A 16,158-nucleotide genomic window follows, 5' to 3' on the forward strand; every position below is an offset into this window, starting at 1 on the left:
TTTGTTTCAGCCGAAACAGTTTTACTGTTTTTATTATTTTAAATACTGTTTGAAGAACCGATTCATTATTTTGTTGTTGCTTCGTTCATTCCGATCCGTGAAACCACAAATAACCCGACGGCCCACCCGCTTCCTTTTTGAGGCTGCATCAAATTTGTATTCCTTTTTTTTTAATTTCAGGCCTAACTAGTTCCGATGCTCCACCAGATGCCACGCACTTGTATTATTTTTGAAAACATGTTACCCTGAGATAAAACTTCACAAAATGTGATGGTTTAACCATCAAATCAATGTTTAGCTACATCGATATTAAACTTATAATGTGATCATTTCATGTTGGACAAAACTGTAACGGTGATATTTTTGCATTCCAATGAGAAACAACATACGTCTAGAATATAATATGAAAGAAGTGTCAGCTAGACTATAATATAGGAAGAAGAACCCATTGGCCGAGTTTGGGCGGGTCTTAATTGTTCTTGACACGGGACCGGGTTTATCATTCTTGCAACCAACGACAGATAGGTGCATGGTGTGAGATCCTGTTTCGAGTGCGGTGTGTTCGTGGGTCGCGTGTTCCCGCCGTTCGAGCGCGAGACCAATACCAAATACTCGCGTCAGAATGACCGCCAGAACTCGGAGTCAGACGGTCATTGCGTGAGAAAAGGTTTCTGACTGTGTCAATAGGGGGCACTGTTTCTTATGTTTTTTTCTCATGTAGAATTTTGGCGTTTTTATCCCAGATTTTCTCATTCCCAAACAAAGTATGGATCGGGGAACAACGTTTTTGTCGATATAGTACACCATAATCTACATGTCTGTGAAGTTTTATAAAATTCGGCGAACCAGACCGCGTGGTGAGAGAAAAAAAGTCCTCGTCCCACGGACTAATAAGACGTCATTGTGGTTTTTAATAAATATAAAGTTAGTTTTCACCAACATTAAGAACGAAACAGCAAGATTCTTCGCCATACTAGCCAGAGCATCATGACAATCAATTTGAGCCAAAAGTGCACTGGGAGGAACGTCGCAAGTGAGTACGAGGTCCAAAGTGCTTGATATGACCACAATCAAAGTGTCTTGCTTCACAAGGGTAAAACAATTTGAGCCAAAACCTTGTCCCATTACTGATAAAACATTTGACCTGTTATTTAGAATTCAATATACAATTTCAAAATTACGAATATAACTCGATTTATGTTTAGAAGTACGTTTAACTTTTTTTTTAATGTGGCCCATGAAGCTCTATAATACCCCCCATAAACTGCATTGGGTTCTTAACAAAGAACACATCTTAACGTCTTGTCTTTTATCCTTGTGTTTTAGTATTTTTAAGACGCCACATCGTTTTTATCTCCAGACAAAACCAAAATACCACTGAAGGAGTCTTTTATCGTCACGAGAAAGCTGATCGTCTTTGGGTTTCTTAATCCAGCACCATCTTATCTTATTAGAACGTATATATCAAAAATTGATATATTCAACTTTTAAACACTGTTAAACATGTATATAAGTAAACACGAGCTAAACATGAGGCGTTTACAAAGTTATCGGAATGTTTGCAATTTTGTTTTTCTGAAGGTCAAATTTCTTTAAGAAGCAGCTGCAAAAGTTTAAACGGCTGCATTTTTTTTAACATAGATACTTTCATAATGAACCCGACTCAAAATTGAGCCCCTTAATTAAACGCGTTCAAATGTTTATAAACTGTTGCAAAAAGGAGCATGTATAATCTGTGCAAAAGTATAAACACTGTAGGTTTTGGAGCGTGAGGGTTGTGACCAGTGGCGTATCTAGTGGGGGGGGGGGCACTCCCCCCCCTGGCGAATTTTTTTGACAATTTTTTTGTCAGCAATGATTTGAAGTGTTTATAGAGTTCTTCTGACATCAATCCCACCAAAGAAAACCCGCTCAACAACCATTACAATGCGCCGTGAAATTGTCCATATAATAATATAGTATACATAATAATGGTCAGATTTGAAGAGCGCCCCCATTTGGAAGATGGGTACCAGCCCCCCCCCCCCTCCCCCCCCCCCGCTTTTTTATTTTACGGAGGGCAAGTGTCCGGAGAAAAAAACATGTCTACATTTCGGCGCAGATGTGCGGTTGCCCCCCCCCCCCCTGACATCAAAAGCTAGATACGTCCATTACCATCATGTTTGTAATGAACTCATTCATAACAAAATCCATACACCTTTTTCCACAATATTATGCCTTATTATCGTTGGTAGACGGAAGAATTTGAAGGTACCAATTTAAACTCAATGTACATCTAGCCGTAAACATATTAATGGAGTTGAAAAGTTGAATATAATTGTTCGCCTCGTTTAATAAATAGAGGTAACAAGTCCTTTTATATTCCGTAGTGGTCTTCAGAAACATGTGGTATCCGTTTATTCTGTTTCAAGAATACTCATGGAGGTTGTGTGATTTTGTTTCCAATCCTCTTCTGCTGAACAATCGTCATAGGTGCTGCTGCCTTTGATTGGTTCGTAGCCTCTCCGGCGTGGCCAGTGGATCTGCAAGATTCTACAATTGAGGAATAGTAGGGAACAGAATCATCCATTTTGCGTCAAAGTTTGTGCCATATTCTTTCAAACTCATATAACATAACCTCCAGTGTCAGTGACTCGAGTCGCTGACTCGGACTCGAGTCGCTGTATTTATGACTTGAGACTTGACTTGACTTGGAAAAAAACGTGGTTACAACTCTGATCATCTCCGTCTGAGCGTAATGCTTGGATATCGAGCGTAAAAATGAAACACAATAAGCCAGTTCGGTATCTCGGTGAAGTAGTCCATGTCAAAGGTCATTAGGGATAAGATCGCTGACGTGATGATACGCGATACATATTACGCAGACGCCTGCTTGTAAGGCCCCCCCAAAAGTCTCCGGTATGGAGCTTGCCCAAAAAGTGGTGCGGCGACGCGGCTTTTTTTTTTTTTTACCTGATTTTTTTGCTTCAAATGTCGGCTGATGACTGCAAATGGTGCCCGACTAAACTTAGTGCAAATATATGGGAGTCCAGAGAGGCCACATAAAGCTTATTCTCGACCATACCCCAATCTAAAAAAACGTTAAAATTTTGCAGCAGCAGGAATCCAGTGAGTTTGGCGGTTTTGAGACATCATCTTACATTGAAAAAAAACCCAATTTTTCATTTTGCCGACGTGCATGGCTACGGCGACGCGCGCGCATACCAGAAACCGGAGACTTTTTTTTTGGCCTAATTAACACGCATGCGTCGTGCGCCCGTCTCCGTGCGCATGATTCATGGACCTTCGATGAGCGTTCGATTATTCCGAAGACCAGTGACCATGCCCGTGCGTGCCCCATATCATTGGGCGCATGCGCAGTTGAAATACCGAACTGGCTTATTCATACAGCACAATCCACCGTTATGGATACTTTTCATTCATCGCAAAGCCAGTGTTGTCGAGATCAGCATAACTTCATCCCCAGTACAGTCACATGTAAATCACAAGCAAAGTGGATAAATCATAACAAAATGGTGCCTTTGTCACAGGTCGTGTGACTAGACTTGGGGACGAATGACGCACGTGTGAGGAATAATTGACAACACCGACAATAGTAGGGCTTCAATGTATTACTGCGTCGTTAATCAACATGAAGGAAATGTTGCTTACAGAACAATCACATTGGGGATGAAGGACAGGCCAGATAACACATAGAAGATAAGTGGAGGCATGTATGACACCGTAGCTGCATAGATGCTAGGAATCATCAGGGTAGCAGAGAAGCTTGATATCGTATCCATGCAGGCAACGATGGAAAAGGCTGCGCCTGAGAAAAAGAAAACAAGAAAGTGGTGCAAGAGAAATTAGGGTTAATGACTACAACTGCATGTGCTTACCATTACTACAAATTACCTATCGACGGGGCAGGCTCAACACCCCTTCCCCCAGGAAAAAAAGACAATGAAGGTAAAGTGCGGAAAGGGACAGGATAGGAATGGCGCAAAGCCATGTTCTGCAGCACAGCGCAGATTTCTTTAAAATCGGAAACTGTTGAGTGAATTGTTTTATTATGTGCAACGTTCGCACACGAATATGTACGACGAACAGCGCCACCGAGTGTCAGGTGATGCGCTTCCTCTTCGGCCGTGTCCAAATCAACTTGCTGCGGTCCGGAGTTACTATGAGAATTGGCTGTAGCCACAAGCCAGCGGCTTCCATAGGCGGACCTGTTATTTCTAGCCGCAGCCACAACTTTCGGACGCGGCCTAACACAATTAATTGCCACCATTTTGCCAATGCTCCCCGCTTTATCAATAACCTTTAACAAGGCATTGTTTGTTAATTTAATTCAGTATCAAAAAATGAACAAAATGTTCACTCATGCATATCACAGCTAAAGACAGGCATTGCCCTCTAAGATGGCTGCTACACATAAAGTCTTTTCTCACCAATTTCACTTGGATCTACGATCGTGGACAGGACTGATCGTGCAACCGGTGTTCCCATCCCACGCAAAGCTCCAAGAGCACTCGCTGAAAAAAAAAGATAATTTGAAATGTTTTCAGTAAAAACGTTTTGATTTTCAGATATTTTGGGGGATGCTCCCATTGTCTTTATAGAAATGACATATCGATGCAACGTTTGTGACTGATTGACTGTCGCTGTTGAAATTGTACTCAAGTCATTTGTCAAGACAAAATTGTCTCAAGTCACACTGCATGGATTGAGCTTATATCAAAAGCTTGTCAAAGCCAACCTACAGCATTTCATCTTCGACTAGAGTCATGTCTCGTTTGACCATTGGACCTTAGTCAAGTAAACAAAAACCCAGTTTTTCGTCCCCGCCTGCTTCCTTTTTCCCGCCTTTCTCTTTCAAAAAAAATCATACATTTACAATATAGTTTGCCAATATATTGTCAATATTGTCTATTAATTTGTTTCCTTCCCAAATTTTAGCTATGTAGAAAGGTTAACGGTTCCTTTGTACCAGCAAAAGAGCCGAGAAATAGAAGAATCCGTCCGCCATCTTGGAAAAATCACAGCGTCTGGATCTTTCTATTTTTCATAAAGCCCTGACGAGAAAGTTTTTTTTTTTAACTCGGCCTTCTTATCGAAATTTGTTTAGGTTTCTAAACTTAAAATCCTTACTGCAACGAGTCAACCATAAGTAGACCTCAATTAATTATCAAATATAAAGGCCATACCGTACGTCCCTTAGGCCTTTGTTAGCCTCTAGTTCCAGTCTCTGAATTCAGTAGACCTCTGGCACTTTGACTCTGTACAGTGGACCGCTGACACTTACCGACGAAGACTAGCGCTGTCGATTGCGAAACACCCATAACGACGTCGAAAGCAAGGCTACTCAAGCAGCTGATTTGCATAATCCAGTACTCGTCCAAGCAACATGAAAACAATTTGGTGCCAGCCACCATTCCTGTATCAAAACAAAAATGCAATTTTTTGTTGTCGGTAAATCATATATGGAAGAGACTGAAGTAGACATCATTTGTACTGATTTGTTCAACGTTCTGTGTCAACTGGTGCCAGAAAGCAACGAAGAAAGCAACCAAGATGTTGTTCGTTTCCAACCGACAAAGTGCAGGTCACTGAATATGCTCAAATAATTCCCATAGGCCACAGGCCGTAATACCAAGTGTCAGTTGTGTCGTGTGAAAATAATTACAAACCTGTCTTATCAAGCGTAGGCACGAGGTTAATAATAGCTGGCCTGCGCCTGCTGACGGATGTATAATTTGCAGAAAAATAAACCGGTTCTCTACAAATCACTAGAACCAAAATCTTATTCAAAATGACAACCTTGTAAAGGCCCTACAATTTCAAAGGATGATTGATATTAATTTACTTTAAGCTTTTTTATTATTAATTTTATTTCGTATTTTGCATATTTGAAAATGTTTTACCGGGGTATTTAAATACCAAGTAACAATAATATGCACTAATTTACAAAGCGTTTGTGGAAGAGAACTTCTCTTAGAAGACTTGAACGGGAGAACAAATAGCCTATAGTCGTATCACATGAAAAAGTGAATAGCAATTGCGAAATATAATCTGTGGTAAAGGTCCGACTCACACAATTTATATTAATATCACTTGATACATTTTTGGACTTTGCCGATTGTAACACAATGGGATTTGAAATTGTGCACTGCATAATACTATCTATCTAAATGGCATCACCCTTGTCGTTAGACCCAATTATTTGTTTAGAAAAAAAGTACCCACCTATAGACCCAGCAATCAAACCGAACGCTGCGACCAATCCAGCGGTGGCAGCAGACCAGCAGAATGGTTCGGCCGAACCGTACAGGATGTAGATTGACATGGCTCCGTTGACATTCAGCAAAACGAAGAACAAGAAGAAGTCTAGGAGAAGCATCTGCCACCGACGGCCATTCTCGTTGAACTTCAGAAGCTTCACCACGCTCATACCAGCTTCCTTGAACCCTTTACGATGTTCGGAAATGGTTTTACGATCTACAGTGTCGATCAGAATACCTGGAATGGCGACATACATCAGGCACAGGACATTAAGCCCCAATGCCATCGCTAGTGGCGGGATGGGACCAAGATCTCTCAACATATACCCAGAACTCACTTGGACAATACCACCGATCAAAAGCATTAGCATCTCTGCCACCGCGATTCGCATGGTTCTCTGCTTCTCTGATGTGACGTCGGTGATATACGATAAGCAACCAGCGAACAGCGACATATAACCTCCAGACAGTCCCTGTATGACGTCACCAACTAAGAGAACTGGAAGAGGGAGTTTGTAGTAGACAGAGAGGATATACACGATCTCTTGACATATGAAACCAAAAATTGGTATTACCAAACACAACTTCCTCCCCAGCCGATCGCTTAAGGTACCAAGGATAATTGAACTCACTACGACCGGTATTTTCGCAGCAGTAGACAAATACAACAACCAAAGCGAAGCTTGTGCCTGGATCTCATCCTCAATGACACCACCATCGCTGTTATTGGCTTGACACTTGGCAATCTCTTCTTGCTCTGTGATGTTAAACATTGATTCGCCTAGACGGCCCTTCAGGTAGAACGGTCGGATTAGACTGATGGTAATGGAACCGACGACTGCCAGGGATATGATGGGTTCTACCGTTACCCAACGGCGTTGGGCCCGCTCGAGACTTGACATCGATTTGGATGGTGAGTTGGGAGTTACTTCTGTCTCGCTATCCGTCATTCTTAAGGATTAAAGGCAGGCCTTTACACACCTATAGGAATATATAATAGTACTACCAACAATTTTTAAACAGATCTACAAGTCACCTTTTCAAAAAACTATAGTGCGCGTAGGCCTCTACCTTTAAAGCAAAAAAAAGAAAAGAAAAGAAAAAGAAATAGGTCCCCATATTATGACACTCGATGCGTCAGGAATGAAAAGAAAAACATTTAGATTAATGTAACCTTAAATACATGCCGTGATAATCCATATCTCGAATTATTTGAAGGTGGCGGTTGACATAACACTTCATTGGAAACAGACTTAACCATTTTTTTTAAAAGCAAATTCGTTCTTAAAAATAAATGTTATTATGTGGGGCCGGAACCTTACTTCAAAACCAGTGCGCTGTGTGACGTTTACGCTACATGTGAAACGATTTATTTGTCCCTTTTTTACGCGTTTCTGTTAATGAATTTCAGATTATACAGGCTTCATAATATTATGTGGTTAAGAGTTCCTGGCAAACTCATCAAGGCAACTAATCATATGAGTCCCCTCTAAATTTCAAAGGTTAGCATTCTAGACTTAAGCGATGCAATAGTTATTAGCGCTACGTTTATATGGCAGGTGAGTTTTAAAATCTAACCATAAAGGTGCCTCTTTGGACTTGCTACTTCAACAAATTCGCCAGAGGAAATTATTGACACTAAACTATAATGCTTATTGTTGGTATCGACATATCTCTTGAGCGAAGGTACTTACTATGCATGGTTGTGTTGCTTTTACTCATTGGTATTTTTGCTGACCAGCTATTGTCTCCTTGTACCTATCTCACTGACATGGTGTCAGATGCGACGTATATGACCAGGTTTACTATAGCCTTGTTTAGTCTTGTTCAGGTATGAAACAATAGCAGGATTGCTATAAATTGTTGATTGTGCAAAGAGTTTTGTCTCAAAAATGCGAATCAGTATTGACTAAATTAGCTTACCTATCGTTCGAATCCACTTGGCCTCCTGAAGTACAGTTTACAACTGATGCTTACTCCTGTTTAGTTCAGGCCTTGGAGGAAATATTTCCAGCATGCCGGCAGTTTATATGCTATCTGATGTAAACCTCCTTCAACAATACTAATCACGGGCCAAAGGTTCATATATTATAAAATACCAATTATGTGACTATATTTTATGATAGCATTCAAGGGTCTACTGCAGCAGCTAGCGATAACATCTTTTCTTTTAATACACGTTTGCCTTTTGTCCCATTAGGATCCAATGTAAACAGAGCTGACAACGTAACCAGATAGCAGTTATGCAAAAAAAAAAAAACTAGTAAAATCGAGCAAAGGTGAAATAAACGGCAGCTAGAGATACCGGACTTTGGGCTCCGTGCGCCAACAAAAGAGGGCGCGTTTTAACACTTTTGATAGGGACACAAAGCGTGTGCGCACAGAAGTGTACAGGCATTACATTCACTGTGTGGACTTCCGAACAAAAGATATCCACATAAACCAGGTAGAGGAGACACTGTGCGGACTTTGGCAAGTCCACACAGTGTTTCCCCATTTCTGGAAAACAGGTTTAGAGGCATTTTTGGGTTAGGTTTATCGGTAGCAGAATGAAGAGAAACACTAAAGGGAATCATAGAAAAAAATTGGGTTGAAAGAGTTTTCACAGTTTGAGAAAAATGAATTTTTTTTACTGGTTTTTCTTAACTACACGAAAGCAATGGAAAGTCCACACTTGGTATATAACGTAAACTTGTGTGTACTGGTTCGCGTACAAAGTACGCACGACTTCCTGAATGTGCAAAACCTATTTACCAAATTTAACTTGCGATGGTCTCCCAGACTAATCCCTGCCCCGCTAACTTTGGATCATTCGAAATACGCAGTGGATGGACCAGGAACCAGCCTAGGTCTCCCCCAACTCTCCTTTTCTGGCCGTTAAGGAGCACTTGAACACGGCGCCCTCAGCTCTGTGAAAATACTCTGCACTGACTTAAGCCGATGAAGCACGTGAATCATTATAGGAACCCATGAACACTTCAATTAAACATTGTTTCAGTATACAGGCCATGATGCTCTTCTACCATAATATTGCATTGTTTTAACTGTTTACAAAGGCGGTTATAAACGAGTTTTAATCATGTAATCCAGGTTAGATGTGTTTGCAGTGATGCTTTTGCGAGTAGAGGCAGCCGCTGTTAAAAAAGAGAGACTGCATCGGCCAGAACGGACTCATAGACAATTTACACATCGAGGGTGTCAGTAGGGGATTAGAGGATCAAAATGGGGAGAGTGTCATCCCTATCATTTTTGTTTTTGTCGACAATTTTTTTGTGTTATAGCTATAGACTTTTCTTTAGTTTATAAACAGTAAGTGCCATTTTGTATGGGCTGCCACATGGACATAAACAAGCTGAGGCTGGTTTACATATTTTGCCAAAATATACATATTAACACCCGATTTTTTTTTTAAAGGGGCATATTTATCAATTTGGTGTAAGGCGTTTGTTGATCTGTACTTTGTACAGGGGAGGCATCAGGTTAGCGCAGTGGCTACTGTCCTCGTCTTCCACCGCTGTGATCCTGGTTCGAATCCCGTCTGGGGCAATATGTGGATTTGGTTTTCAGTCCCAACCTGATTCTGTGAGTTTCCCTAAAATATCATAGGTTTTCCTCCCGCCACTAAAACTGTAATTTCCTTCCACATCTTCTAACAAGGAACCCCACTAGAAATAAGTTGGGAGACTTTCGTGAGCTATCCCGGTCAATTGCCGAATAATTGCAAACAAACAACACATGTTATAATTAGGAACATTAATAACTACACGCATTCTTTATTTTTGAAATGGCCTTCCATAGTTTGACAATATATTGTCAAACCATGTGTTGTAGTATTGGGACACCCCCCATTTTTTTAATGTACTGCCTCCCCCACTTTTCTTGGAACCACATTTGCATTTAATGTTTATCAGTACATGAGTGTACTAACTACTGTTTCATGTGAGATACCCCACCTTCACAGGAAACAGCTGTTGGGTACATGTGGCAGGATATGATGTCACTTCCTGTGGGGCACTGGAGGGCTGTGTGATGGTCTTTGTTCTTGGGTCATTCTGATCTAAGACTTCGATGAGTGAGGAACATTGACCACCACACCAAGCTAAACCAGTGTCCATTTGTCTTTATTCTTGCAGGTATGTTGTATTCTTTTTCATTTTTTATCTTGATGACAGATTATGGAAGTGAAGAGAGGAAACATGTACATTTTGGTCAGGATATAAAGTTTAGTTAAAAGTGATGCCAGAGTCTGCTAAACTTTTAGCTTCTTTGTCTTTAAGAAAGCACATGGTCAGAGTGTGCCAGAGTACAGAGGCAAATACTTTAGCCTTTACTCAATTTTGCCTTCATAAATGTTTCCTGTTTTGCCTGCTAATTATGTGTAGTCATTGTTAATTTCTGGATTGTCTTTTAATGGAAAAGATAAGTCTGACAGGTACGGCGTTTCCTTCAACTATTTTGTAACTTGGTACTTACAAGAAAGTACTGTCCGCCCAGGTTTAGTTGAGACTGCTCTTAGAGATATTAAGTTGCTTTTGACTTGCGTATACTAGACGGAAGTTGCCAGGTTCTTAAGAGCTAGTTTTTACGGTGTCATTTATAACTTTTATATTGTCCCACTCTATGGAGAGTGACATTGTGACAAGGTTTCATGCTTGGACTGTTAAGAATAATTAAGAACGATTCCTTTGCTTACTCCTTTTTACTTTATTTTATTGAAGACAGAGATTTCTCTATTATAAACTTTACCCTTTTTTTGGCTTACTCCATACATGTACTGCAGGACATTCTGTACTACTAGATGACATGTATGTATTGTACATGTGCATGAATTCTTTGATAGTTAGAGCACAGGATGGGAAGCACTCATGCATAACTAATTAGAAGTGAGTCAGTCCTGGACTAGAGATAAACAGTGAGGTTGAGACATGGCCAGTATCGATTTAGGTGATATAATCGATTATGTTTATTCAGAAGCAGGACAGAATCGATATTATTATCGATACCAGAGTCGATTTTCGAATCATGCTTATTGAGTTATTTTGTGCATTTGTTTTTACTATTGTTTTGTGATTCTGATCTAAGACTTCGATGAGTGAGGAACATTGACCACCACACCAAGCTAAACCAGTGTCCATTTGTCTTTATTCTTGCAGTTTTGCAGTCTTTTTAATGAACACTCTGCAGCGGCTGCTCCCGTGGCCGTTGGGGGTGTAACACATGTTGTAAATGTATGATTTTTTTTGAAAGAGAAAGGCGGGAAAAAGAGAGCAGGCGGGAACGAGAAACTGTTTGTTTTTACTTGACCTCAGGTCCAATGGTCAAACGAGACTTGCCTCTCGTCGAAGATGAAATGCTGTAGGTTGGCTTTGACAAGCTTTTGATATGAGCTCGATCCATGCAGTGTGACCTGAGACAAATGACTTGAGTACAATTTCAACAGCAAGAGTCAATCAGTCACAAACGTTGCATCGATATGTCATTTTTATGAAGACAATGGGAGCATCCCCCAAAATATCTGAAATTCAAAAAAGGAGTGTAGAGTCCAATGTTCCAGTTTAGTGCCAGGTTTAGTACACCACATAATCCTGGTGCCAGCGTGGAGGTTTTCCTGTGCGTCGTGGTCTGACTGTTGTTGTTGTTGGCTTGGGATTCTGTGGGTGAATTGGGTCAGGTGGGGTCTGGACTTCAAGAACTGGTTCTGGTTCTGGGATAAGCAGCAAGTGGCGACGGTTACGACGATACACGACGCCCTGAACGTTGACAATGTAGGAGCGTGGGGGACCTGCTTTGCGAACCACCTCACCCACCAGACTCAGATGTGTTTTGTTGCGGATCCGCACGGTGTCAACTGGTTTCAACTCACACAGATGACGGACGCCATGCTTCTCGTTGAAGTAAGACTCGCTCTTGGCCTTACGTTGCTTGTCGGCTGCCTTCAACTGGTGCGTGTTGATCACCTTGGGTCGGAGATTGCGAGGGAGTGTTGGCAATGTTGTGCGTAGTTCGCGACCCATCAGCAGGCGTGCAGGACTAAGGTTGAGGCCTGGGATTGGTGTGGATCGGTAGGTCAGCAATGCTCGCAGAGGATCAGGCTGCCGGAGCATCGATTTAGCAATGTCGACGGCCTTCTCGGCCATTCCATTCGCCTGAGGGTAGTTTAGGCTAGATATGAGATGTTGGATGTCATACTCACTTGCAAATTGGTTGAACTCGGTCAGGAACTGTGGCCCATTATCGGTGACGATAACCTCAGGTATGCCAAAACGGGTGAAAGTGGCCTTCTAAAAGGTAATGACGGCCAACGACGTTGTTGTCTGGAGAGGATGGACCTCAATCCATCGCGAAAAGTAGTCGACTAGGACAGTGTAGTGTCTCCCATTGACCTCTGCCAGATCACAGGCAAGACGTTGCCAAGGTCGTTCAGGAAGCGGAGTCGAGATTAGAGGTTCCGCTCGCTGTGCTGACTGCTTGGTCTGACAGAAGGAGCATTTCTCTATGTACTGGGCAATGTCGCTCCCAATACCTGGCCACCAAACGGCTTGAGCAGCTCGGGCTCTGGACTTTGATATTCCCTGGTGACCTTCGTGGATCCTCAACAGCATCTCTTGGCGCATATTTGCCGGGATGACGATGCGGTCACCATGGGTGAGGATCCCCTGGACGAAGCTGAGGTTGTCTTGGTTCTCCCAGTAGAGCTACACTGTTGATTCAATGTCGCGGGAGTATTTTGGCCAGCCACTGCGAATGTATGATGCGACTTGCACCAGCACTTCATCGAGGGCAGTTTCACGTTTGATCTCGTCCAATTTCCCCTGGGAGACTGGCCAGTGGCTTGTGACCATATGGACATGTGCTTCAACTTCGTCTGGAAGGTTGTCGCTTTCAGTGACCGATGACTTCAAGGGTGCGCAAGACAGGGTATTGGCCACAGTGAGGAGTTTGCCAGGTACGTACTCTGCAGTGCAGTGGTACTTCATGAGACGCATAAGAAGTCGTTGACACCTCAGCGGAGCATCACACAGATCCTTATTGTTGATGAGTGGAACCAGCGGTTTATGGTCAATCTGTATGGTGACGTGAAGGCCTCGAAGGTATACGTAAAACTTTTCGCACGACCACACCGAGGCCAACAGCTCTTTCTCTATCTGCGCATGGCGTCGTTCAGACGGAGTGAGGCTTCTTGAGCAGTACGCCACTGGCTTCCACTGTTTGTCATCTTGTTGCTGCAGAATACATCCACCCAGTCCGTATTCGCTTGCATCAGCGCTAACCATGGTCGGCTTATTTGGATCATAGAAGAAAGTGAGTGCAGGAGCTGATGTGAGGAGTGTCTTAATGCTGCGAAAAGCTGACTGCTGTGGTGATCCCCACACCCAGCTGACATCACTCTTCAGTAAGTCATTTATTGGTGCAGCGACTGAAGAGACATGGGGAATGAATCGCGCAAGCCAATTGATCATCCCCATTAGTCGTTTGACTTCGGTTTTGGTGGTTGGCGGTGGCATTTGGATGATCGCTGCGATCTTTGCAGGGTCGGCATGGATGCCGTCTTTATCGAGCTTCATGCCGAGGAAGTCGACCTTTGTTTGGGCGATTTTGCATTTGTCCTTGTTCAGCTGAAGTCATCTGTGTGGTAAACCTATCCCTGACAACTGCTTTGTTCAGTCGTCTGAGGTCTACGCATAGGCGAATGTCACCATTCTTTTTCGGCGCTATCACAATAGGCGAGCACCAATCTGTGGGGTCAGTGATACGCTGAATGATGTTCTGTTGCTCCATCCTCTCCAGCTCCTCTTTCAGTTTGGGCATGAGAGGAATGGGGATACGACGAGGAGTCATGACGCAGTAAGGGGTGGTGGCTTCGTCTACCTTGATGCTAACTGCTTGTCCATGCAGACATCCACCTCCTTCAAAAACACTCTCATGGCTGAGTAGAGTGTAGACTCTGTGGACCAATCCAAGCGAGTCACAGGCATGCTTGCCTATGACTGGTTCTCCCTGAGGCAGGATGAGGAACAGCAAGCTTTGTGTTTTGCCCTTGACTTGGCAAATGAGTCTGGTCTGGCCGATTGGTGTGGCTTTTCCCCCGAAGAATCCTGTAAGGCGAGTTGAGGACGGCTGTAGGGTCTTATTGGGGACATTCAGCGCGTTGAAGATGTCAAGCGGGAGGATATTGACCTCAGAGCCCGTGTCAAGTAGGAATGACACAGTCTGTCCATGTACATGGAGGTCTTGTCTCCAAACGTCATCGATGGGCAGTTGCTGTCGGCGTATGGCACCGACAAAGAACTCGTTCTCTGCAAAAGTACAGGTTTCATTCTCTTGTTCTGGATCTGTCTGGAGAACTGCTCGCATCTGTTTAGGCCTTGATCGGCAGACTTTTGAAAAGTGGTCGATCTTATTGCAGCTCTTACAGTGTTGTCCCTTGGCAGGACAAGTTCTATGGGTAAAGGCGTAGCCGCAATTCTGGCAAAGGGGACCACTCAGTCTGGGGTACGAGGATCGCTGATCCCTTCTCATGGGAGGTTTGTTGGAGCGTTGCTTCTGGCGCTGCTGCACCTGATGGACTGCCTGGACTGTAGTAGTATTACTATCTCCCCGGGCCTTAATGTCCTGCTGATCCTTTGTGGCTGTTTCAAGCGTTTTGGCAATTTCAATGGCTTTGGAGAATGTCAGGCCATCTTTAGTGAGCAAGTGTTTCTGGATGAACAAACTGCGTATGCCGCAAACTAGCCGGTCGCGGAGGGCATCATCAAGAAAAGAACCGAATTTACACGGTCCAGCCAAGGTTTGCAATTTCACAGAATACTGTGCTACAGTCTCACCAGCATTTTGATTGCGCTGATAAAACCGGAATCGTTCAGCAATCACCAGTCGTTTGGGCCCGTAGTGCGATTTGAGCAGAGTACACAGTTCAGCGTAAGTCTTTTCAGTGACTGCCACAGGTTCAGAAAGGCTCTTCACAGTTTTGTACACATTTGCTCCGATACAACTCAGCAGAACAGCAGACTGCTTGGCTGGAGAAATGTCATTGGCCTTGAAATACAGGTCCAATCGTTCGAGGTAGTTGGTGATTTCCTCTACTTGGTCATATGGATCGAGCTGTCCGATCAAAGTTGAACTATAGGGCGCCCCCTGTGACTGCGACATGATCGATGTACGTTAGACACACGTACGTACGTGGCGAATTGGACGAAAAAATAACGGTTTGTTTTGCCACAAAAATGTCCAACTACCTGACGTGATACAGTCTCAAAATGTCACTGATTATGTCCGCAAACATTTACTGGGACCACCGCTGTTACTATGTTGTGTTTATGGGTCCTTTCAAACCAGTAAATAATGGAACGAACTCACCGAGTCTTCACAGGAACTCGTGGCATGGGCGCCGCCATTTTAATACACACTGTAACTCATGGAACGTGTAGTTGGTGTCCCTCACAGAACGTATCATAATGCATGGACATACGACAATGAGTTTGAAAGAATATGGCACAAACTTTGACGCAAAATGGATGATTATTCCTCAATTGTAGAATCTTGCAGATCCACTGGCCACGCCGGAGAGGCTATCAACCAATCAAAGGCAGCAGCACCTATGACGATTATTCAGCCGATGAGGATTGGAAACAAAATTGCACAACCTCCATGAGTATTCTTGAAACAGAATAAACGGATACCACATATTTCTGAAGACTACTACAGAATATAAAAGGACTTGTTACCTCTGTTTATTAAACGAGGTGAAAAATTATATTCAACTCCAATAGGCCTATGTTTACGGCTAGATGTATATTGAGGTTTAATTGGTACCTTTAAATTCTTCCATCTACCTACGATACTAAGGCATAATATTGTGGAAAAAGGCGTATCGATTTTGTTATGAATGAGTTCATTA

At 42.9% G+C, this 16,158-nt stretch overlaps 2 protein-coding genes across 2 annotated transcripts; both read right to left on the bottom strand.

The window, feature by feature from the left end:
• Positions 1 to 2,177: 2,177 nt before the first annotated feature.
• Positions 2,178 to 7,210, bottom strand: LOC119744476 (proton-coupled folate transporter-like). Its single transcript, XM_038220411.1, has 5 exons — positions 6,226 to 7,210; positions 5,281 to 5,416; positions 4,431 to 4,510; positions 3,652 to 3,808; positions 2,178 to 2,532 (listed from the first exon to the last, which is right to left on the bottom strand). Exons 1-5 carry the CDS (start codon positions 7,208 to 7,210, stop codon positions 2,397 to 2,399), a joined length of 1,494 nt encoding a protein of 497 aa, XP_038076339.1. The 3' UTR covers positions 2,178 to 2,396.
• A 6,601-nt stretch (positions 7,211 to 13,811) lies between these two features.
• Positions 13,812 to 15,410, bottom strand: LOC119745189. Its single transcript, XM_038221412.1, has one exon. The coding sequence runs from the start codon at positions 15,408 to 15,410 to the stop codon at positions 13,812 to 13,814; it is 1,599 nt and encodes a 532-aa protein (XP_038077340.1).
• Positions 15,411 to 16,158: the final 748 nt, after the last annotated feature.

Source organism: Patiria miniata, unplaced genomic scaffold, assembly GCF_015706575.1.
Source record: "Patiria miniata isolate m_02_andy unplaced genomic scaffold, ASM1570657v1 HiC_scaffold_7, whole genome shotgun sequence".
Classification (NCBI taxonomy): Eukaryota; Metazoa; Echinodermata; class Asteroidea; order Valvatida; family Asterinidae; genus Patiria; species Patiria miniata.

What these genes read in the sequence shown, in the direction of transcription:
- LOC119744476 (XM_038220411.1), bottom strand. Translation starts at nt 7,210, where the DNA reads ATGACGGATAGCGAGACAGAAGTAACTCCCAACTCACCATCCAAATCG. An exon ending in TTTGATTGCTGGGTCTATAG is followed by an intron (nt 5,417 to 6,225) that starts GTGGGTACTTTT and finishes GTTTTGATACAG; the next exon opens with GAATGGTGGCTGGCACCAAA. An exon ending in CGTAGATCCAAGTGAAATTG is followed by an intron (nt 3,809 to 4,430) that starts GTGAGAAAAGAC and finishes TCTTTTTCTCAG; the next exon opens with GCGCAGCCTTTTCCATCGTT.
- LOC119745189 (XM_038221412.1), bottom strand. Translation starts at nt 15,410, where the DNA reads ATGTCGCAGTCACAGGGGGCGCCCTATAGTTCAACTTTGATCGGACAG.